At 47.8% G+C, this 25,090-nt stretch overlaps 1 protein-coding gene and 1 pseudogene across 8 annotated transcripts in view; both read left to right on the top strand.

Moving 5' to 3' along the window:
* ofcc1 (orofacial cleft 1 candidate 1) overlaps positions 1-25,090 on the top strand; it is a 220,670-nt gene that overhangs the window by 90,614 nt on the left and 104,966 nt on the right. For 7 of the 8 annotated variants that reach the window (XM_038810230.1, XM_038810225.1, XM_038810231.1 and 4 more), the window contains 2 exons: positions 17,458-17,667; positions 23,867-24,119. In XM_038810230.1, coding sequence (XP_038666158.1) covers positions 17,458-17,667; positions 23,867-24,119 — 463 coding nt within the window. The remainder of the gene's footprint in view (positions 1-17,457; positions 17,668-23,866; positions 24,120-25,090) is intronic. The other variant, XM_038810228.1, reaches the window with a different exon arrangement.
* LOC119972986 lies at positions 17,812-18,029 on the top strand (annotated as a pseudogene).

The following is a 25,090-nucleotide window of genomic DNA, read 5'->3' as shown; positions in this document are numbered from 1 at the left end:
CCTGAGCTACTAAGGTAACAGGCAGATTGCGCTGAGGTCATTATTGTGTTCTAAAAACAATGTTTTATATCAAAGATGACATAATTAGGGCAGCACGGTGGCCTAGTGGTTAGCACAACCGCCTCACGCCGCTGAGGTCCCAGGTTCGATCCCGGCTCTGGGTCACTGTCCGTGTGGAGTTTGCACGTTCTCCCCGTGTCTGTGTGGGTTTCGCCCCCACAACCCAAAAATGTGCAGAGTAGGTGGATTGGCCAAGCTACATTGCCCCTTAATTGGAAAAAATAATTGGCTAATCTAAATTTAAAAAAAAAAAAATTTAAATTAAAGATGACATAATTGACTGAGTTGAAACCACTGGATCAGTAAAACTACTGAACAACAACATTTTAAATGACTTAAACAGCAGCATCCAAGATAGCTGTACCCTACAATTTCCATAGCCATTAGAACAGAGTTGGGCTGTCAAGACGTCGCCCAACAGAGACCAATCATTCACATACATCCAGACATCACCTGTGTATTCAGCCGAGTGTGGACCAAATCACTCGGCTCAATCACTTTGCTCAATGGACCTTGGCTAAGAAGAGAAATCTTCTGCCATATTCTAATCATTTCTAAACAATGTACCTGGAATAAGCTTGCTATGACCGTATTCAGGTAACCGGTCAGTCTTTGAGTGGGTCATGTGACCTTCTTTGTGGTTTAAGAAATCAACCCAACAGCTGCTGACTCCTGAAGAAAAGATAAAAGTTGTCTGTCAACATTTTTAAATTGCCTCATACAGAAACCAGAAATACTATCAAGCCCAGTGTGAAACCATCTAAATCATTAATCTACCGGATCCCTTTACAACTGACTTTGTTTTTGGACTCTTAAAACAATTTAGCGTAATCTTCCAATGTGCAGTTTATGCGCTTATGTGTGTGCGTGAATTGTTGAATGCATGTGTGACGAGAGTATGAGCATTTTTTTTCTGTGGTGTTAAGTACAATAAATACTATTTTCCTTTCTTCAAAAGACTACAAGGAAACCTGTCTGTGTGTGTCTTTTGTAGTCACAGCACTTAAACACTTAGATACCTACTGTGTTGGCAAGCAAATTCCTTAAAAATACCTGTTGCGATTAACTGAGCAGTGGAAAATGCGAGGAACCATTCTATCGCTTCCCACCTGACCATAGCAATTGGAATCTCTTCCATCCAATTGTAAAAAGCCGATTAGCACATCAGAGAGACTGCACTTGAATGTGGTGGCAGGGAAGGTATCAAATCTGCACTGCAGTTGTTGCTAAAGTGCTGCAGTTCACCATTAAAGAGGATGTTGTCGTAGTGCTGGAAAGAAGGTGGACTCGGTTGCCAAGTGGCAAGTAGGTACAGAGAGCAGGATACACTGCTTACTCAGGGTTGAGTCTTTGTGCCGGAAGAGCAACAAAAGAAAGTGGAGAGACTTCCTGGAGAGAGGCCATCGACAAGAGTTAATATTGTCATCCAAATCCATAACACCTGGCTGCAAATAAGGAAAATGTTGGCCATATTTCTTGGGCCCACAAGACTTGGAACACCCCTAAACTGGGCAGTACTGCACCCTCTGGGAGATTGAACTATTGTTCCGTCATATGCACTCGTTGAGCTGTGGGGGACAGGTGGCGCCTAAGGAACAGCAAACTGCTAGATAGGATTCCAGCCGAGGAACGTGCTCTGCCTTTAGGATGCGTCTGAATAAGATCAGCTTCCTGCCTAATGATGGCTCAGTTGCTCAGCGTGCTCATCTCTTGAGTCAGAAAGTTGTGAGTTCAGGTCCCACTCCAAGGACTTAAGTTGAGACCGCGACTCCAAATGCGATCTTAAAACAGGTGACCAAATGGTCAAAAGGAATAAGGATTGTCTCAAAAGAGGTGGAGAGGTTTAAGGAGGGAACCCCAGAACCTCGGGCCAAGCCAGCTGAAGGAGTAAGAACTGTTGCACACTTCCTTGACTCAGCAGTGACCACAAAGATCAGTTGGAAGATTTGATTAATAAGAGCGATTACTTTCCAGCCGTCTTTTCTGAAGTGAAATATTCAGCTGGTCCTGAAGAAAAAGTTAATCAGTACCATGAGAATGTTTCAGTGACCATTTTGCAATGGTGGAATAATGTATTGGTCCCCGTATTACATTTGCTTGCCAAGAGATGGTTGCCTCAGCCTTCACTGCTGTATAAGACTTGTGGTAGTCAGTATTAGAGGTATTACGGTACCTCTGAATACGCTGCAAAACCATTGGTGTGGGAGGTACCTGAGACTGCTGTTTCATTGGTGAAGCCTGCCTGCTGGTTCCACCCAGTAAGGCGGAGTATAAGAGCCCGTGTCTCCCCAGCAGCTGCCTTTTGTACCTGTGCTGCTGGGGGAAACATCTAGTGCAATAAAGCCTTCAATTGTCTCCAATCTCGCTTCTGGAGTCATTGATTGTGCATCAAGACTAAAATTATTTAACTAAAGTATCAGCGAAACAATATAATTGAAACACTTGGAGAAGTGCTGTGGACTTAAGATGAAATGCAATAACTTTCTGTGCTGTATGTTTATAACTTACTGATACTCTTTGAAAAGTATAACGTTCTGACAGGGATTACGGATTGAATGCAGGGGCAGAATTTTACTGCCATTCCAACCTCAGAACCTGTCTTGGGGGGAACGTAAAACTGAATGGATGGGATCCCCCCCCCCCCCCGGGAACTTGCTCGCCCCAATCCAGATGCAATTTCACGCTTGAATGGGCAGTGCCTCGGATGGGAATCCTGCCCTTTCACCTATTAAAGCCATTAACTGATACTTAATGACCTTATCCCCGTCACCCCATCTCAATTTGGAAGCTGGCGGGAGCAGGAGCAGGTAGGGTGGGAAACTGATTAAAAAAAAACATTTCCCCATTCCGGGTGGGAAGGGGGCAGAGCCTCACTCTCCAGTGCCCCTCAGATTTGGGATGACCTCCCCCTCCAACTCCTCCCCTCCCCGGTACATTGGCGTGCCAGGACAGCTCCTGGCCTGCCCCCAACGCTGTGATTGCTCCCCCTCCCAACCCCACAGGAGGTCCCCTACCCTCCCACCCTGGGACTCCAGGGACTTACCTTTGCAATGGTCCTGGCACTTAGACCCAGCCAGAGCATTGCAGTACCACTTCTAGCCACTGCTCTACTGTACCTGGTCGGGTTGAAGAGCAGTTGGCCAATCTCATTGGCTGAGAGCTCCCATGAGTGGGACCTCCTTCCAAGGGCGGTCAGAGGTCCTGCCCCTTGCCAATCAATGTTTAAAAGAGCGTTAAATGGTGACAAATGATTGCTTGCTATCCTTAAGCTCCTACCCCAGCGTCTGGCTGGGGAAGGGGTTCTAAATCAATGAGTCACAGTCTCAGGATATTGGACGGAACATTTAAGACTGAGATAAGGAGAAACCTCTTCACTCAGAGGGTGGTGAACCTGTGGAATTCTCCCCCAAGGGAAGGCAGTGGAGGCCAAGTCACTGAATAGATTTAAGAATGAAAGAGATAGATTTCTAAACACTAACGACGTCAAAGTGTATGGGCAGAGAGTGGAAGTATGGGGAGAGAGTGGAAGTATGGGGAGAGAGTGCGAGTATGGGAGAGAGTGGGAGTATGGGGAGAGAGAGGGAGTATGGGGAGAGAGTGGGAGCATGGGGCGGGCGGGGGAGTATGGGGAGAGAGTGGGAGTATGGGGAGAGAGTGGGAGTATAGGGAGAGAGTGGGAGTATGGGGAGAGAGTGGGAGTGCGGGGCGGGCGGGGGAGTATGGGGAGAGCGGGGGAGTATGGGGAGAGAGTGGGAGCATGGGGCGGGCGGGGGAGTATGGGGAGAGCGGGGGAGTATGGGGAGAGAGTGGGAGTATAGGGAGAGAGTGGGAGTATGGGAGAGAGTGGGACTATGGGGAGAGAGTGGGAGTATGGGGAGAGAGTGGGAGTATAGGGAGAGAGTGGGAGTATGGGGAGAGAGTGGGAGTGTGGGGCGGGCGGGGGAGTATGGGGAGAGCGGGGGAGTATGGGGAGAGAGTGGGAGCATGGGGCGGGTGGGGGAGTATGGGGAGAGCGGGGGAGTATGGGGAGAGAGTGGGAGCATGGGGCGGGCGGGGGAGTATGGGGAGAGCGGGGGAGTATGGGGAGAGAGTGGGAGTATGGGGAGAGAGTGGGAGTATGGGGGAGAGTGGGAGTATGGGGAGAGAGAGGGAGTATGGGGAGAGAGTGGGAGCATGGGGCGGGCGGGGGAGTATGGGGAGAGAGTGGGAGTATGGGGAGAGAGTGGGAGTATAGGGAGAGAGTGGGAGTATGGGGAGAGAGTGGGAGTGCGGGGCGGGCGGGGGAGTATGGGGAGAGCGGGGGAGTATGGGGAGAGAGTGGGAGCATGGGGCGGGCGGGGGAGTATGGGGAGAGCGGGGGAGTATGGGGAGAGAGTGGGAGTATGGGGAGAGAGTGGGAGTATGGGGGAGAGTGGGAGTATGGGGAGAGAGAGGGAGCATGGGGAGAGAGTGGGAGTATGGGGAGAGAGTGGAGTATGGGGAGAGAGTGGGAGTATGGGGAGAGAGAGAGTATGGGGAGAGAGTGGGAGCATTGGGCGGGCGGGGGAGTATGGGGAGAGAGTGGGAGCATGGGGCGGGCGGGGGAGTATGGGGAGAGAGTGGGAGTATGGGGAAAGAGTGGGAGTATGGGGAGAGAGTGGGAGTATGGGGGAAGAGTGGGAATATGGGGAGAGGGGGAGTATGGGGGAAGAGTGGGAATATGGGGAGAGGGGGAGTATGGGGGGAGAGTGGCAGTATGGGGAGAGGGGGAGTATGGGGAGAGAGTGGGAGTATGGGGAGAGAGTGGGAGTATGGGGGGAGAGTGGCAGTATGGGGAGAGGGGGAGTATGGGGAGAGAGTGGCAGTATGGGGAGAGAGTGGGAGTATGGGGAGAGAGTGGGAGTATGGGGGGGAGAGTGGGAGTATGGGGGGAGAGTGGGAGTATGGGGAGAGAGAGGGAGCATGGGGAGAGAGTGGGAGTATGGGGAGAGAGTGGGAGTATGGGGAAAGAGTGGGAGTATGGGGCTGGCGGGGGAGTATGGGGCAAGAGTGGGAGTATGGGGAGGGAGGGGGAGTATGGGGAGAGAGGCGGAGTATGGGGAGAGAGTGGGAGTATGGGGAGAGAGAGGGAGTATGGGGAGAGATTGGCAGTATGGGGAGATAGGGGGAGTATGGGAAGAGAGGGGGAGTATGGGGAGAGAGTGGGAGTATGGGGAGAGAGGGGGAGTATGGGGAGCTAAAAGGAGTATAGGGAGAGATTGGCAATATGGGGAGAGAGTGGGAGCATGGGGAGAGAGGGGGAGTATGGGGAGAGAGTGGCAGTATGGGGAGGAAGGGGGAGTATGGGAGGAGAGTGGGAGTATGGGGAGAGGGGGGGGAGTATGGGGGGAGAGTGGCAGTATGGGGAGAGGGGGAGTATGGGGAGAGAGTGGGAGTATGGGGAGAGAGTGGGAGTATGGGGGGAGAGTGGCAGTATGGGGAGAGGGGGAGTATGGGGAGAGAGTGGCAGTATGGGGAGAGAGTGGGAGTATGGGGAGAGAGTGGGAGTATGGGGGGAGAGTGGGAGTATGGGGGGAGAGTGGGAGTATGGGGAGAGAGAGGGAGCATGGGGAGAGAGTGGGAGTATGGGGAGAGAGTGGGAGTATGGGGAAAGAGTGGGAGTATGGGGCTGGCGGGGGAGTATGGGGCAAGAGTGGGAGTATGGGGAGGGAGGGGGAGTATGGGGAGAGAGGCGGAGTATGGGGAGAGAGTGGGAGTATGGGGAGAGAGAGGGAGTATGGGGAGAGATTGGCAGTATGGGGAGATAGGGGGAGTATGGGAAGAGAGGGGGAGTATGGGGAGAGAGTGGGAGTATGGGGAGAGAGGGGGAGTATGGGGAGCTAAAAGGAGTATAGGGAGAGATTGGCAATATGGGGAGAGAGTGGGAGCATGGGGAGAGAGGGGGAGTATGGGGAGAGAGTGGCAGTATGGGGAGGGAGGGGGAGTATGGGGGGAGAGTGGGAGTATGGGGAGAGGGTGGGAGTATGGGGAGAGAGGGGGAGTTTGGGGAGAGAGTGGGAGAGTGGGGAGAGAAAAGGAGTATGGGGTGAGAGTGGCAGTATGGGGAGAGCGGGGGAGTATGGGGAGAGCGGGGGAGTATGGGGTGAGAGTGGCAGTATGGGGAGAGCGGGGGAGTATGGGGAGAGCGGGGGAGTATGGGATGAGAGTGGCAGTATGGGGAGAGAGTGGGAGTATGGGGAGAGAGTGGGAGTATGGGGAGAGAAAAGGAGTATGGGGAGAGAGAGGATGGGGAGAGAGAGTGTGTATGGGGAGAGATTGGCAGTATGGGGAGAGAGTGGGAGTATGGGGAGAGAGTGGGAGTATGGGGAGAGAATGGGAGTATGGGGAGAGAGTGGGAGTATGGGAGAGATTGGCAGTATGGGGAGAGAGTGGGAGTATGGGGAGAGAGTGGGAGTATGGGGAGAGAGTGGGAGTATGGGGAGAGAGTGGGAGTATGGGGAGGGAGTGGGAGTATGGGGAGAGAGAGGGAGCATGGGGAGAGACTGGGAGCATGGGGCGAGATTGTGAGTATGGTGGTGAGATAGAGGATTAGTCGAGTGGCATGGTGGCACAGTGGTTAGCCCTGCTGCCTCACGGCTCTGAGGACCGGGTTTGATCCTGGCCCCGGGTCACTGTCCCTGTGGAGTTTGCATATTCTCCCTGTGTCTGCGTGGGTTTCACCCTTACAACACAAAGATATGCAGGGTAGGTGGATTGGCCACGCTGAATTGCCCCTTAATTGGAAAAGTTTTTTATAAAGAGATAGGAGATCAGCCATGACCACGTTGAATAGTGGAGCAGACTCGAAGGTGCCGGATGACCTACTCCTGCTGCTATTTCCTGTGTCTTTATTTCTATATTTCTATGCTTTGGGTCTGATACTGTGCTACTAATGAGCACCACAAATAAATGAGCAGAAGATACAATGCCTGACGTTTTGACACCGAGCCCATCTGTAACTGCAGCATTTTATGATGGGGGAAAGAGTAATGATTAGCTAAGTGGAGTAGGTTAGTTCAGTTGGGAGTTGCAGCCTTTACTTCAGCTAAACCTGATTCCTTAAAAATGAACTGTCTCGCTGCTCCCATCCCTAGAAGAACTTCCACATTTCACAGGTTCCAAATTTGCCAATATATAATCATGTTGCATTAAAGCCCAAAACACACTAAAGACCACGCACAAAACGCCATTCTATATACGGGCGGACTTCGTCCAAGGGCGACGAAGCAGCTCCGGTTCAAAGTTGCTGCATGAGGGCGATGCCACGAGGATGCACTGGAGGATGCCCTTCTGAGGTTGCGGCTGCATTTATCGGTGCAGCACCTAAATGGTAGTGCTTGACGCTGGCACTGGAAATGAAATGTTCTTCACCGCCGCAACCCCCTCACCTTAATCAGTGCAAAGGTAAAAGAAAGTCAATTTGAACTCCGCCTTGGCCTGAGCATTTATGATGACCGATTAACCATGAATTAACCTTTAAGCAAGGAACGTCAATTACACCTTGCTGGCTCACAAGGAACCATAGAGTCCCTACAGTGCAGAAGGAGGCCATTCCAGTCGGCACTGACCCTCTGATAGAGCACTCTACCTAGGCCCACTCACCCACCCTATCCCTGTAGCCACAACCAATCTGCATACCTCTGGACACTAAGGGGTAATTTAGCACGGCCAATCCACCTAACCTGCACATATTTAGACTGTGGGAGGAAACTGGAGCACCCGGAGGAAATCCGCGCACACGGGGAGAACATGCAAACTCCCTAGGGTCGAGGTTGGAATTGAACCCTGGATATTATTTTTAAATAACTGTCTCAATATGACTCAATGGCCAAGATGTAACCAAAAAAAAAATCTATGTCCAGTTTTGCGAACGTTTAGCGAGGTGTTTCGAGGCAACCCCGCTGTTCGTCGGCACTTTGTCATTTTTGTTTGGCCTTGGCGAGGAACTTACCTTCAAGGCTGCTGGTTTAGCTCACTCGGCTAAATCGCTGGCTTTTAAAGCAGACCAAGCAGGCCAGCAGCATGGTTCGATTCCTGTACCAGCCTCCCCGGGCAGGCGCTGGAATGTGGCGACTAGGGGCTTTTCACAGTAACTTCATTGAAGCCTACTCATGACAATAAGCGATTTTCATTTCATTTCATTTCATTGCACTTTAGTAATTTCTTGTGATTTTCTTCGCACCCCCAACTCAATCGCGGAATTGTTTCCCCCCCCCCCCCTTGCCGGCAGCCTGATGCGCAACTTCCTGCATGATTTAGTGGGCCAGGCAGCTATGTTTAGAACCGCAGTGGGTTGGATTAAATTGCAGCCCATGTCATTTCCAAGCAATCAAGTGTGCCGCTTTCACCTCTGAACAAACCATTGTGTGTGCTTGCATGTCCTCGTGATGCAAAGGTGCTCGCCCATGGTATGATGTATCGAGTCACATGGTATTAGACTCAGAGGGACGATTCTAGAAGCAGTTGGTGAGAGTTGCTAGCAGCACTGTGCATGCTGTTAACTGGGATCTGCACATGGTTACGGATTAACTGTGGATGGTTCATGTTGAAACGTAAAAGTCTCAAGGCCTCATCACTAACACACCAAATGAACCTGAAAGCAACAATTGTAGCTGAGAAGGAATCCATTTAAAAGAGTTATTTTCCTGTGAATAAGTACTTAAAAAATTCAAGAGAGTTAATTTTTCTTCTAGGTTAATAAATGAATTCTGCATGGCCATGGGATCCTGAGCAAGGTTCATTTTAGAACCATAAGGGTGACTTTTGATAAGAGGGATTCACCCTCAAAGTCACAAACCTTACCACAGGGTAAAAGATTGATAACGTAGTTTTGGCAACTGCCACGCAAGCTGCCACATTTTCATGTTAGATCATTGATGATTTTATCCTTATAGTCCTAAGCCACAGTTGAGTGAAAGTTTGACAAAACCAACCCAACCCAAACTGTGTCATGACCTTTAAACACAACTAGATGAATGATGAAAATTTGGAAAGAAAAAGGTACGTTGAAACTTTTCATGTTGCACTCATCAGGACATCAGTGACCTGGGGCGCGATTCTCCGACCCCCCGCCGGGTCGGAGAATGGCCCGGGGCCGGCGTCAATCCCGCCCTCGCCGTGTCCCGAATTCTCCACCCCCCGTGAATTAAACGGGGGCGGGAATCGCGCCGCGCCGGTCGGCGATTCTCCGGCCCACGATGGGCCGAAGTCCTGCCGCTGACAGGCCTCTCCCGCCGGCTTGGATTAAACCACCTACCTGACCGGCGGGATTGGCAGCGCGGGCGGGCACCGGGGTCCTGGGGGGGGCATGGGGCAATCTGACCCCGGGGGTGCCCCCATGGTGGCCTGGATTGCGATCGGGGCACTCTTTTTCTTCCGCCTTCGCCATGGTCTTCACCATGGCGCAGGCAGAAGAGACCCCCTCCCCTGCGCATGTGCCGGTATGACATCAGCAGCCGCTGACGCTCCGGCGCATGCGCGGACTTACACCGGCCAGCGAAGTCCTTTCGGCCCCGGCTAGCGTGGCGCCATAGGCTGTTCACGCCAGCTGGTGGAGTGGGAACCACTCCGGCGTGGGCCTAGCCCCTCAATGTGAGGGCATGGCCCCTAAAGGTGCGGAGTGGTTCACACCACTCCAACACACCACGCCCCGCCGGGTAGGGGAGAATCCCGGCCCTGATATTTGCAAGACGAAAAGCTTCGACAAAGAATGACTTTTTTTTCAGCAATGCTCAAGTTCTGTACGGCCAAATGACTATTTGTGTACATGAAACAGTGGTGGCAAAGAAAATGAAAGTTTGACCACCACAAGGCTCCCAGCTTGTTCCTATGTTAGTTTTCTTAGAAATCGGGGGTGGCTGGGTAGAAATGAACAAAAATAGCAATATTCGAGAAATTAAAGAGGATGGACTTATCATGCCTCCATATATAAGAAACTAACTATAAAACCTAAGAAACAGTGTAAAAGTGCACATTGAGGGCGGAATTCTTGCTATTCGCTGGCAATATTTAGATATAAAAATTAGATTCTCTCCTAGAAGTAAGAATGTATTTTCAACTTTTTCCTGGAACTATTGACTGCCTCACCACTTACGAATTGCGTGTTCAGTTCTTTAATAGACTCCTTTTTTATTTTAAAATTTACAATGTCTCACACAATCTTCTGTATCGCTAACTCGTGAACCGGCCTCTTGTGTGAGGAGGTGCATTACTGAAGAGAGATACTTGCACCCTCAGAATATCTCGGCAATTGTAATCTGCCTGAAACTTTTTCGAAAGGCTACATGGAGGATGGTAATGTTCCAAGCTGCTTCTTTTCCTATGGGAAGAGTTACATCAGTGCTTCAGATCTATTCAGTGATTTAGGATCTGTCTTTCTCAACCTTACGAGGGTGATCAGCTGAGAAATGCAACTGATCTTGAATGGTTCCAAAAAGGGGCTAGGATTATTATCCACCACGTAGACATGTATGTGTCTGGTAACCATGCCGACTGTAAGCAGACAAATTCTAACCATGTGCAATACATCCTGATAAAATACGTTCCAACCATATCTTATTCAGTAGCAGTGAATGAAATGTTCAGCATAATAAATTAATTCACACTACAGTTTAACAACTGTGTGGGGAAGCGGTAGTATTAAAATGATATGTAAAAATTCACATGAGCATTTGGAAGTCTTCCTCAGAGTTGATTTATAAACTTGCTGATCTGTAACAGAATAAGTGCAATTAATAATTTCAGTCTTCAGAATGATTTAAAAGCTGCAATTGAGTATATTTAATTTCATATTATCCAAAGTTACTGAAAGAACCTGCCTGAATTGCAAGGGAGTCTATTTAATTAATAATATTGTTCTCTGTAATGATTCATAAAAATATTATATGTACAGCGGAAGGTACCTCTTAGTTCAGAGTACATGATAAATCTCACTGATAGAATAGCCAACATCTTGTGCTTTATAATTACATGGTCACATTTGCTCCATGGACAATCTACTGCATATTGTAATTTTATCATATTGACAACATAATACTTGACCTGCTTCTATGAAATATGATTCCCTGATATTGTATGACTTTGTAGATTACCTTTAAAGGAGACACAAGTGTCAGGCAATGACCATCTCCAACAAGGGAACGAATCTAACCATCTCCCCTTGACATTCAATGGCATTACCATTGCTGAATCCCCCACAACCTTGGTGGGACCATTGTCCAGATATTCAACTAGGCTAGCCATATAAATATAGTGACTACAAGAGCCGGACAGAGGCTCGGAATTCTGTGGAGAGTAACTCACCTCCTGACTCCCCAAAGCTTGTCAAGGCACAAGGCAAAGTCAGGAGATTGATGGAATACCCTTCCGTTGCCTGCGTGAGCATAGCTCCAACAACACTCAAGAAACTCATCATGATCCAGGACAAAGCAACCACTTGATCGGCATCCCATCCATCACCTTCAACATTCGCTCCCTCCACCACTAACAGATTGTGGCAGCAGTGTGTGCTAAATACAGGATGCACTGCAGCAACTCACAAAGGCTCCTTTGACAGCATCTTCCAAACCCACGACCTCTTCTATTTAGAAGGACAAGGGCAGCAGCTTTATGGGAACACCACCACTTGCAAATTCCTGTCCAAGCCACTCATCATTCTGACATGGGGCTATATCGCCGTTCCTTCACTGTCGCTGGGTCAAACTCCTGGCAGCACTGTGGGTGTACCTACACCATGTGAACTGTAGCAGTTCCAAAATGTGGTTCACCACCACCTTCTCAAGATAAATTATTGATAGGAAAAAAAGTTGGCCTAGCCAGCGACACCCATGATGGTTTAAATCACTTGATCCTGTATTCAGATTTTAAATCTAGAATTGCCCTCATGTTTAATAAACAAAAAGGAGCATTTCAATGAGGGGCAAACACTGCAAGAAATTTTTGTGTCATAACAGCTGTAAGAACACAGAGGATCATTTGTGGCACAGATCCGTATCACACGGTAGCACAGTGGTTAGCACTGTTGCTTCACAGCTCCAGGGTCCCAGGTTCGGTTCCCGGCTTGGGTCACTGTCTGTGCGGCGTCTGCATGTTCTCCCCGTGTCTGCGTGGGTTTCCTCCGGGTGCTCCGGTTTCCTCCCACAAATCCCGAAAGACGTGCTGTTAGGTGTATTGGACATTCTGAATTTTCCCTCTTTGTACCTGAACAGGCGCCGGAATGTGGCGAATGGGCGCTTTTCACAGTAACTTCATTGCAGTGTTAATGTAAGCCTACTTGTGACACTAATGAAGATCACTAGTATCATTATTGTGTTGTACAATTGGTTGATGTCAGGAAGCTTTAACATGATGAAGATGCCACAGTAAATTGTAAAATGTTTTCCTTCTTTCAGAGATTGAGTCTAATGATTAGAGTTTTCTTGGAGTGGGTTCTCCTGATCAGTCAACATAACTTTGGCGCAAACTCCAGATTCATGATGAAAGGAGTTTCTGCTGATCTTCGATCGGAATTATACCAGCCAATTGGGAGAAGCCCGAAAAAATCCCTGGCATCAAAACCTTTGGAGGCGTTAGGGTATAAATTGGCTGGTGCCTGATTTTGAATGGGAAGACGATGTATGTCTAAACTGGAGGCTGAAGTTGAGCCTAAGATTGAGAATTCAGTCAATTTCCAAATGATGCTTGAAATTCAGGCGGTTCAACATGAATTTGGGCGAAGTGCTGGTGACTGCTGCACCTCCCCAGGCGGTTTACCAGCTGTAGAGTTGAATATTGGGCTGCTTGTCTTACTGGCAACAACCCAGTGCTAGGTACTGGGCGAGAGGTTGGAAACACAGCGGGCAGACCAGCTGATTTCATAGAATTTACAGTGCAGAAGGAGGCCATTCGGCCCATCGAGTCTGCACTGGCCCTTGGAAAGAGCACCCTACCCAAGGTCAACACCTCCACCCTATCCCCATTACCCAGTAACCCCACCCAACACTAAGGGCAATTTTCGACACTAAGGGCAATTTATCATGGCCAATCCACCTAACCTGCACATCTTTGGACTGTGGGAGGAAACAGGAGCACCCGGAGGAAACCCACGCACACACGGGGAGGATGTGCAGACTCCGCACAGACAGTGACCCAAGCCGGAATCGAACCTGGGACCCTGGAGCTGTGAAGCATTTGTGCTAACCTCAATGCTACCATGCTGCCTCAATGCTACCGTGCTGATGGACATACTATGGATGGTGGTGGCGGAAACAGCATTGTTAATTGCCAAAGGCAATGACTTTTAGCGGCTGCTGGAACGACTGCCTAAGAATCCTAAGTGGAACAGGCGTGGCTGCTATTCTGCTCCACAATATTAAACTTTAGTATTAATATCAGCAGGCGAAAGTCAAGATTGGAAGCACTGAGAAAGACATAGCTTGGTTTGATGATGAACACCAAAGTTACAGCCAAGAATTAAATCCAGGTGAGCTGAGCTATGGCAGGAGGTGTGACGAAAGCAGTGTCTGGTGGTCCAAATATAAAATCAGCATGAAGCTAAATAAGAAGCCTGGTACAGTCACTTGTCTGGCGCACTGCATTCTATAGAGGCAAGAGTTAGATTTTTAAAAAAATAATTTACGGGATATGGGCATCGCTGGTTCGGCCATCATTTATTGCCCATCCCTCGTTGCTGTTCAGAAGGTGGTGGTGAATTGCTGCCTTGAACCGCTGCAGTCCGTGAGGTGTAAGTACACCCGCTGTGCTTTTAGGGAGGGAGTTCCATGATGTTGCCCCAGTGACATTGAAGGAACGGCGATATATTTCCAAGTCAGGGTGGTGAGTGACTTGGAGGGGATCCTCCAGGTGGTGGGGTTCCCATAGTATCTGCTGCTCTTGTTCTTCCAGATGGTGGGTTTGTAAGGTGCTGCTTAAGGATCCTTGGTGAATTACTGCAGTGCATCTAACAGATGGTACATGCGGCTGCGACTGTTCATCGGTGGTGGAGGGTTTGCAGGAGGAACAATCAAGCGGGCTGCTTTGTCCTGGATGGTGTCAAGTTTCTTGAGTGTTGTTGGAGCTGCACTCATCCAGGCAAGTGGAGACTATTCCATTACACTCTTGATTTTTGCCTTGTAGATGGTGGACAGGCTATGGGAGGTCAGGAGGTGAATTACTCCCCCCAGGATTCCTCATCTTTGACCTGCCCTGGTAGCCACAGTATTAATATGGCTGGTCCAGTTCAGTTTCTGATCAATTGCAAGCCCCCAGGATGTTGACTGTGGGGGATTCAACAATGGTAATGCCATTGAATGTTATGGGTTGATGGTTAGATCCTCTCTTGTCGGAGATGGTCATTGCTTGGCACTGCTGTGGTGCAAAGGTAACTTGCCACTTGTCAGCCCAAGCCTGTATATTGTGCAGGTCTTGTTGAATTTGGACATGGACATGGAGTTGCAAATGGTGCAGTTATCTGCGAACATCACCACTTCTGACCTTATAATGGAAGGTAAGTCATTGATGAAGCAGCAGAAGATGGTTGGACCCTGAGGAGTACCTGCGGTGATGTCCTGGAGCTGAGATTATTGACCTCCAACCACCACAACCATCTTCCTTTGTGCCAGGTATCACTTCAACCAATTGAGTGTTTTCCTCCTGATTCCCATTGACGCCAGTTGTACCGGGGGTCCTTGCTTGATGCCATACTCAGTCAAATGCTGCCTTTTAAAAAAAAAAAATTATTGGGTTTTCACATGTTATATTTCACAATTCATAAGTTACATATTACAAAACTGCGCCAAAAAATAAAATAAAATAAAAAAGTCAAAGAGAAATTAGCAAATTATTTACAGGCAATTGTCTTCCCTCCCTCTGTAGCCGTGACCCCCCCCTTTAGTTTTCATACGTATGCTACAAACATATGCTGGAGACTGACATGTGTGATGCTGGGAACCTTTGGAGGAGACTGAGATGGTTCATCCACTCAGCATTTCTGGATGAAGATTGTTGCGAATGCCTCAGCCTTGGCTTTGCACAGATATGCTGGTCTCCTCCATCATTGAGGATGGGGATATTTGTGGAGCCTCCTCCTCCTGTGAGTTGTTTAACTGTCCACCACCATTCACGACTGGATGTGCAGCACTGCAGAGCTTAGATCTGATGCGTTCGTTGTGGATTCGCTTAGCTCTGTCTATTACTTGCTGCTTATGCTGTTTGGCACACAAGTAGTGCTGTGTTGTAGCTTCACACCTTATTTTTCGGTATGCCTGATGTTGCTCATGGCATGCTCTCCTGTACTCTTCATTGAACCAGAGTTGATCCCCTGGCTTGGTGGTAATGGTAGAGTGGGGAAGTGCTGGGACATGAGGTTGCAGATTGTGGTTGAATACAATTGTGCTGCTGCTGATGGCCCACAGTGTCTCATGGATGCCCGGTCTTGAGTTGCTAGATCTGTTCGAAGACTATCCCATTTAGCACGGTGGTAGTGCCACACAGCACGATGGAGGGTATCCTCAATGTGAAGACGGGACTTTGTCTCCACAAGGACTGTGCGGTGGTCACTTCTACCGATGCTGTCATGGACAGATTCATTTGCAGCAGGTAGATTGCTCAAGATGAGGTTGAGTAAGTTTTTCCCTCTTGTTGGTTCCCTCACCACTTGCTGCAGTCTCAGTCTAGCAGATCCATTCTTTAGGACCCTGCCAGCTCAGTCTGTGGTGGTACTACCGAGCCACTCTTCGTGATGGACATTGAAGTCCCCACCCAGAGCATATTCTGTACCCTTGCCACCTTCAGTGTTTCCTCTAAGTGGTGATCAACATGGAGGAGTACTGATTCATCAGCTGATGGTGGCCGGTATGTGGTAATCAGCAGGTGGTTTCCTGGCCCATTTAAAAAAAAAAAAAATTATTTACGGGATGTGGGCGTCGCTGGTTAGGCCAGCATTTATCACCATCCCCAGTTGCTCTTCAGAATGTGGTGGTGAGTTGCCTTCTTGAGCTGCTGCAGTCCTTGAGGTGTAGATACACCCACTGCAGATACACCTGTGCTGTTAGGAAGGGAGTTCCAGGATTTTGCCCCAGCAACATCCCCAGAATATTACCCCATGTTTAACCTGAAGCCATGAGACTTCTTGGGGTCCAGAGTCGATGTTCAGGACTCCAAGGGCAACAACCTTCTTCTGCAGACCACTGTGCCGCCACCTCTGCTGGGTCTGTCCTGCCGGTGAGACAGGACGTACCCAAGAATGGTGTTAGTGGTGTCTGGGACATGGGGCTGGATTCTCCAAAAATAGGGCTATGCCCCGACGCTGGCGTTTCACTCTGGACTTTCCTTAAGAAAGTTCTGAGTGATTCTCCAGCCTGCAGGGGGCTGGCAGGGCCCCGGAGTGCTTCTCGCAGCTCTGGCTGCGGATATGTGGCCCTGCACTTCCGGTCTGGAGTCCGCGCATGCGCATGCCGTTGGCCTGCGGCGGCTGCCCCATGCAACATGTCAGACTCGCACCGCGGTCTCTGATGCAAGAAGTAGGTCCCCCCGAGATCCCAGATGCGCACGGATCAGTGCCGCCCAATTGCTTGCCTGGCCGTCCATGAGGTCCCCCCCCCACCGGTGAAGGATCCTCCTGCAGCCGCCACCTGAGGTTCCTGACGGCCGTTATATGGTAAACTACACCGTCACACCATCAGGAACTCAGCCAGTTGCACTAGGAAAATCGCGGGGGGAGCACTGTCAATGGCCCCCTACCCGCGCCACGTAGGCCGCCCGTGCGCGACTCGCGGTGATTCTCCGGGGACCGGGGAATCATTTCAGCGGTGCCCGTTACGATTCCCGCGTGAACGCCCATTCTCCGCCCCCGTGGCAAACATGATTTTGGTGCGAAAATTCGGAGAATCCCGCTCATTGTCTGTAAAGTATGATTCTGTGAGTACAACCTATCAGGCTGTTGCTTGCCTGTGAGACAGCTCTCCCAACTTTGCACAAGCCCCCAGATGTTAGTAAGGAGGACACTACAGGGTCGACAGGGCTGAGTTGGCCGTTGTCGTTTTCAGTGCCTGGTTCGATGCTGGGTGGAAATCCGGTTTCAATCCTGAGATTCCGGAGATTCTGAAAAAAGAGGCTAAGGGAAGATTATAAATATGGCGGAGGATGCTCAGCACCAGCTAGCTGGACAGGAAGACAAAAGAATGGGTTAGACCAAGAAGAGAAATTCAGGAATCCAAAGGGTTGCTGAGTACAATTAGAGAGAGAAAGATAGTCAAGTACGGACATTGGAGAAGGGGGAGAAAAGAAGAAGAAAAAGATAATGAAATCACGATTCTGTAAACGCAGTAAAGCCTCGGAACATTGACGTTTTCCTTAGTTCACTGGTCCTCAGTCAAATGACGAATTGTTTTTGTGATTTTCCAGATCAAATTCTTCCCCCGTGGCAAGAACTCTTGCCATGCACTCCCGGTTTGTGGGTCGTATGTTCCTGGAAGAGCTGGGAGTTTCGGACTGGTGCTCGTCGGAAGCTTGGCTCATTGTGCTGCTCGTAGCTTTGAATTGGTTCGTTCGCCTTTACCTGCATTACTGCAGCCAGTGGCTCTTCCTCCAGGCGATTGGTGTCCCCGTTAACAAGTAGGTCACTTGGCTTTGATATTTATGTATGAGATGCCAGGAAGCAGCTGAAACCAAATTTTTGCATCTTTAGTAATTTATCTTTATCGAAGGAATCAAAATGACATGACAAATGAGTTTGTGCAAAAACAAAATGGCAAGGGGATCACTTCTCGGCCTGTTGGCTAAGATCAAGTGTAGTAGCCTTTTGGCTCAGATCTGGTATGTCTCTCTTGTGGGGACCATGAATTGGATTCGATTTGAATCTGAATTGGTTTTTGGAGCAGGCAAGGAGCTGGATTAGGGGTTCGCCCCTGACCACACTCTGAGCCCAGGCTTTGTAACACAGAAAAAGATTTTTTTAAATGGCAAGGGTATCAATTTTATGTCTTTATAATACCACAGTGACCTCTCGAAGTGTCTATATTGAAGATTCGTATTTATCTTTGAAAAGTGTTTAATAATCAAACGTCTCTGAGTTGTAGGGAACTCAGAAAGTAACTGTGAATTTTGAGAACGATGGTTACATGTTGTCACACAGCGTATGCCACCTATTAATGGCCTATCACCAATCCCAAATTGTGTGTATCACATTAGCTTTTGTTTCAAATTGCTCCAAAACAAAAGCTTTTCATCCGTCAACCATGCATCTTGCCTTCTGTTTCTGTCTTTCCAGAATTTAGCATTCAAGCCGTTAGATAGCCATTGCAAAAGGGAACTGTCTTCATGAAAAAGTGTCTTAATTTATTTTCAAATATGTGACGCCACGGCATAAACCCCATCAGAATGCATCATCCTGTCACTGCCCTGTGACATTGGAATACAGATGATACGCAGCACGCTCCATCGCCTCTGCCCTCGTACAAAAAGGTTTCTGAAGCGTGCTTTCACCTTCAGTTAAAAAGATAAGTTGACGAGCACCACAGCATGCTACTGTAGGGTCACTCAGTATGCTCGTCAGATATTCTCACCCTTGATTCTTTAGTAAAGCAGGAAATCTGTTTTGTGCCTCCATTAAAGCAACAGTGTCCACCACTGGAGTGTGTAGAATTCAGGATTATAATCTCAGGATAATGGACAGGCCATTTAGGACTGAGATGAGGAGAATTTATTTCACTCAGAGGGTTGTGAACCTTTTGAATTCTCGACCCCAGAGGGGTACCCAGTCATTGCATGCACTAAAGATTGTGTTCGTGAGATTTGTGGACATTACAGGAATCAAGGGATATGGAAGGAAGGTGAGTTTTGTGGGAGAAGTCTGGAATTCCTACAGTGCTGAAGGAGGCCATTCGGGCCATCAATTCTGCACCGACTGTCTGAAAGTGAACCCTATCTAAGCCCACTCCCCACCCTTGTCCCCGTACCTCCACCTAACCAACACATCCTCGGATACGAAGGGGCAATTTAACATGGACAATCAACCAGACCTGCACATCCTGTGACTGTAGGAGGAAACCGGAGTACCCGGAAGAAACCCATGCAGACAGGGGGGGAAAGTACAACTCCACACAGTCACCCAATGCCGGAATTCAACCCTGGTGCTGTGAGGCACCAGTGCTGGCCACTGTTCCACAGTGCCACCCAATGATCTGCCATGATTTTATTGAAGGGCGGAGCAGGCGGAAGGGTGTATAGGTGGGAGTGCCCACTCCTACTAGTCTCGTTCTCCAAGAGATGAACTTAAGACAAATTCATAATGCATTTATGTGTCACACAGAATAACACGTAGCCCTGGCGGTTTACATATTCAATTTGACTTTGAGTAAATGTAATCATAAAAATGCATACTTTCAAATCCTCACAAATAACGTCACATCAGATGATTGGCTTAAAAAGATGAAAAGTGAATAAAATACATTGTTGTTGAAGGTGGCAGCATCAGTTAAAGTTGGTATAGAAGCATTCTACCTCTTCTCAACATCATCACTTCAGATAATTACTCTTTATTGGTCAATGTTGCATCTGGAAAATAAATGCAGAACTTATTTTCAGGATCGTAGAATAGGACCATAAACATTTACAGTTAGGGAGGAGGCCATTTGGTCCATCATGTCTGTTCTGGTTGCAAAACGACAACCTACCAACTCTTGGTCATTGTCGTTTGCAGCCCTCTTTAAATACAGTGAGGATTTCCACTTGTAAGACCCTTTTAGGCAGTGAGTTTCAGACTACCCAGCAGATGAAATAAATTCTCCCAAACTCCTCAAATTCCTCCAATTTCCTTAACTCTATGACCACCTTTTGCCGACCTCTCTGTTCAGGGAAATAGGCCCTTAATGATTTTACAATACTTTATATATATATAGAGCTGATATGAAGAATGCAACAGCCAAGCCCAAAAGTCACCAAGGCAGCATTATTTTGATGATTGTTACTTACATTTTTACCCATAATATTTTTTGTTCCAATTTTTCCCTTGTGCCTCCCTTTTCTCTGGGTCCATGAGCCTATTCGCTGGCTGAGGTAGACCATCTGCTGTCAGACAGATCGCTTTTAATGATGGTTAGTGGCTGCCCTCTATGCAATGCCACTGGACTGAAATAACTCCATCCACCCATTATTAGTATCCTTCATTTGGAACGATATCCCGTGACCATAAAGACACAGGCCTGGATTTTAATCTGTGGTTCGAGAGCACAGAGTCGGATGAATTCATGGCTCTGCGAAAAAGCCTTAAAAATGGCTATCCAGGGCAGCACGGTGGCGCAGTGGTTAGCCCTGTTGCCTCACGGCGCCAAGGTCCCAGGTTCAATCCCGGCTCTGGGTCACTGTCTGTGTGGAGTTTACACATTCTCCCCGTGTTTGCGTGGGTTTCACCCCCACAACCCAAAGATGTGCAAGCTAGGTGGATTGGCCATGATAAATTGCCCCTTAATTGGAAAAATGATTTGGGTACTCTAAATTTATAAAAATAAAAAAAAAAAAATGGCTATCCAGACGTTGACTATTAGTCTAGGTGGTGTTGGACGGGGGGGCTGCTGGTGGGGCTGCTAAGCTGGATTAGATTTCAGGGTGGATGATCCTGGACGAACTGAGGAGGATGCCAGGTGTGCAGGCAGGTTGGGTGCAATCGCGTCCAAAATTTTTAAATAAAGATTCAAACACAAAACATCCCTTCAGCCTTTACTCCTCACTGGCCTCACTTCCCACACACTCTCCATGCCCCATGCATGCCAATCCTATGCCAGTTCATGCCTTGTACCCACCCATCATGGCCCTCATATGCTTCATGCCAACCGATGTTCCTCCACAACCCCATAATGTCAAACTCTTCATGCGAATCGATGCCTCTGCACCCAGCTCCATTGCCCTTTTTAGTCCCTGTGCCAATTTATGGCAATCCATGCTCCACACTGAACTGCCTTTTCCTGTGCAGCTACCATGCCAACTCATCCAGTATCCACCATGGGCAGACCCCATGACCCAGACTGAGATGAGATAAAATAAAGTTCTATAACCTAAAGTTCTGAGTGCCTATGGCAGGCTTCATTATATTGAAAAGAAAGTCTCATCCATCAAAGTACATTTACTCCATTTACATTCCTTCAACTAAATAAAGCCTTAGAACAACATACATTTCATTCACATGCACAATTCCTTATAATAACAAGCATTGGAATTCATGGCCTCACTTCAAAGAGTCTGTAACCATTTGTAGCTGTCAATCAAACTGTGCAGGCACCCTACTGTAATAACGGATGGCTGTGAAATCAGTCATGTAGCAGTAATCTAATAATGGAAACCCTCAGACATAGTGAAATAGCAAGCAATGTTTTTTTCTCTAGCTCTCCAGACATTTGTTTCAAAGCTTTAAGGCGGAAGACTCTTAAATGCTTTGACAGCTTCATAGATTTCTTTGACAGGTATTTTTGACAGTTCCTCTTGACAGTTTTGACAAAGTCGGGAGAATTCCTGGCTCTGCGAAACAAACTTTAAAAATGGCTACCTAGATGTTTTTTTTTAAATTTAGAGTATCCAATTATTTTTTTTTCCAATTAAGGGGCAATTTAGCATGGCCAATCCACCTAATCTGCACATCTTTGGGTTGTGGGAGTGAAATCCACGCAGACACGGGAAGAATGTACAAACTCCACACGGACAGTGACTCAGGGCCGGGATTCGAACCCGGGTCCTCAGCGCCTTGGTCCCAGTGCTAACCATTGCACCACATGCCGCCCTGGCTGCCCGGATGTTTGACATTTGGTCTGCGTTGTGTTGTGGGGAGGGGGTTGGATGGGAGGGAGGTGGAGATGGAGGACAGGGGGCTAGTACGGGAGAGATTAGATGTCAGGGCGGACGACCTTGAAATAACTGAGGAGAATGCCAGGTGCACAGACAGGCACCTTCGACAGTTGCTTTTGACGTTTTTGGCAATTGATTTTGACAGGTTTGTTGACAGTTAATGAGTTAATGCACTCCTTACGCACATTTATGCCTACTTTTAGTAATTCCAAAGAGCACCTTATCTCCTCCAAAGATGCACAAGACCAGATCCAAAGGGGTACCTGACCTCCATAAAGTGGTACCCTGGCTATCCAAATGTCACCCCAACATTCAGACCTGTTTTTACCAGGCCTAATCTGCACACCTTGGGTTTCACACTACAAGGCTACCAAAATGCCACTTGAGTGGAGGCAGGTGACGATTTAAATGGCCAGCTGCCTCTGTAAATAGTGCACGTGTTAAACTCATCCACCTGCCATTTTTACCACCACAAAAATCAGATTTGGGTTGGACTTACGATTTTTGACCACACCTGCCATTTTTGCCATAATTGAGAGGCTCTTTACTTTGGTGAAAATCTGGACCAGAATGTTGGATTGAAATATGGATGTGATTCTGGTCCTTCAACTATACTGCTGTTAAAATTGTGTTGAGAATGACATTAAGACTGTCAGCACTCATTGTTTAAAAACAGTGTCCACATGCATAGTTTTAAGGCTGAAAATCTGTCGTAATTTCTGTCAGAGATGCCTTGGCCCTCTATACGGTCTGGTATGACAATCTTCACTGATCGGCTTGACATGGAAATTAATGCATTGGCATGAATTTGGGATTCTTTGGTATTAGGTCGCATTGAACATGTCCAAAAAGTTAGGGCTGATGCGTTCTATACAGTAGTCCCCCTTTATAACGCGGGTGTTGGGGTCCAAGACCCCCACCCGCGTTGTAACCGAGCCGCGGATATCCACGATGGGGATTTTAAATTTATTTAAAAATCTATGCTAGCGCTTCCCATTGTGAGTCTACGGGGGGGGAGGGGGGGGGGGGGGAGAGGTCAGACCCCCGTAGACTCACAATGGGAAGCGCTAGCATAGATTTTTAAATAAATTTAAAACCCCCATCGTGGATCCAATTAACATTTCAGCGGCCGGCTCACTTTGATCCGGAGAGAAGCTGCTCTCAGTGAAATAATCAGCCGGCCGCTGAAATTGACACTACCCGCTGCTCTCTCCCTCCAATCCAACTTTTAAGTTTTAATGTATTGCGGAGCGCGGTATAACGGGGGACTACTGTACTAAGTGAACTTTTGATGTTTAGTGAGAAATTACTGCCAACAACTGCCCTGACTCGGAAAACCTTATTTAATAAATATGGAGCCTCATGCCTTCAGAAATTAATTAGTGTTTGAGATTTACAAGCAATAAATATAAAAAGTTAGTTTTTTTTTCTGTCTGCCTGGTTTACCTCGCTCTCTTAATCCCGAATATCTTCACCAATCTTTATTTCTATTTCTCTGCATGAATTAAATTTATTACATTAAAATGGAACTTTTCTCTCAGACACTCGTAGGTAATTGAAACGAACCCACTCGGCCACGGTGATAGAGATTTATATTACTTAGTATTCCGTCTACCTTTTGTACGTTGTGATCTCTGCTCCAGCTTCCCCATGAAGCAATACTTTATATTTCTTGGTTCAAGCTCTGTGTGGCTCAGTGCAGATTTTTAAATCTGATTGGTTGAAGAGCTGGTTTCCCCCCCCCCCCCCCCCCCCCCCCTGCTGACTGAGGACCCATTGTAGAGGGTGTCACACTGGATTAAAGGATGTCTGTGCTCAAAAGCCCACAGAAACTTGTGAGCAACTGTCAGAGAGGCACATGCCGAGTGTCGTTCTTCGCCAATGACAGCGTAATTTGGCCCATACATGGTGTGGTCATGACATTGTAAATACAGATGTAATCATGTTAAGTTTTTCAATTTTTTTTTTTGCCTTTAAGGTTCCATTTTTATCCACACACGGTTGAACTCGTCTACCAGAATTCTCTGTTGCATACTTGCGATGAGCTGGCCATTGTAGCCCTGGGACCTCTGACCTTGAATGTAGCGGTGCTTATTATGGCTATGATCAGATGGGTCTGTCACGTATTGTTTGGCTCATTCCCTTCCTTCTTGTCAAGGTTTATCATGGCAATGGGACTTTGGATGGTTCTTGACCCTCTGGCGATATTTATAGTGGATGGCATCCTGGGGGTAAGTCAGTTAAAATAACTTGTACACGCTATCTTTAAATAGATTGCACCGCATCGTGGAAAATATTTGAAAGTGAATGGTGCTGTGATGAAACAGACAGTTGCCGATGATTAGTATTTTTACAGTAGATGGGAGGTAAGATCGCGAACAATGAATGTGGCCTGTGCTGGAAACGCTATTAGTTGTGTGTTTCGTTGGAACTCACAGCCAACGCATAGAACCAATATACTGCCAAAGACCAGCTGGTTCTTTCAAACTGCCCCAATCCGCCTTAATGCCTTAAGCATTGGAATTCACCACCCTCATGCCCCTCCCAAAACCCCACTGCCCCACACAACTCACCTGAAACCAGGTAATCTCCCAAATCCAACAAAGAATTATTTTCGAAAAACAAGGCCTGTTTTGGGAGAGCGAAGATGGAACTTTTCTCTCAGACACTCGTAGGTAATTGAAACTAACCCACTAGGCCACGGTGATCGAGATTTATATTACTTAGTATTCCTTCTACCGTTTGCATGTTGTGATCTCTGCTCCAGCTCCCCCGTGAAGCAATACAGTGAATCAGTACTCACGGTAGAGCTTGCAACATCACTCATGGGTCTGCTGTCCACTGGAAGGAGAAACGCCACCTCACATCTCACCTCATTCTGCCACGCATGTTTTACTGGTCGTCCCAATACCTTTAACTGAACTAAATGGTTGGTGTGAACATAGTCTAATCCCTTTATTACTTTAAATGCCGCCGCCACCTTTAAGCATTTGAGTCTACATGTTACTATTGCACCTATCTCTGTGACTGAGGTGCTTTAAGATGGCTATCATTCTCATAGCCCTCCAGTGAACCTTGCACAAAGCCTTGTTGTTACCCACCACATGGGACACAGTATTCCAAGTGAGACCTAAAAAAAAGTCTTATACAAGTACAAAATCCACAGATGTGCTGGTTAGGTGGATTGGCCATGCTGAATTGC

The sequence above is a fragment of the Scyliorhinus canicula genome, chromosome 10 (assembly GCF_902713615.1).
Source record: "Scyliorhinus canicula chromosome 10, sScyCan1.1, whole genome shotgun sequence".
NCBI classification, from domain to species: domain Eukaryota; kingdom Metazoa; phylum Chordata; class Chondrichthyes; order Carcharhiniformes; family Scyliorhinidae; genus Scyliorhinus; species Scyliorhinus canicula.
This window is presented reverse-complemented; position numbering and strand designations above follow the sequence as displayed.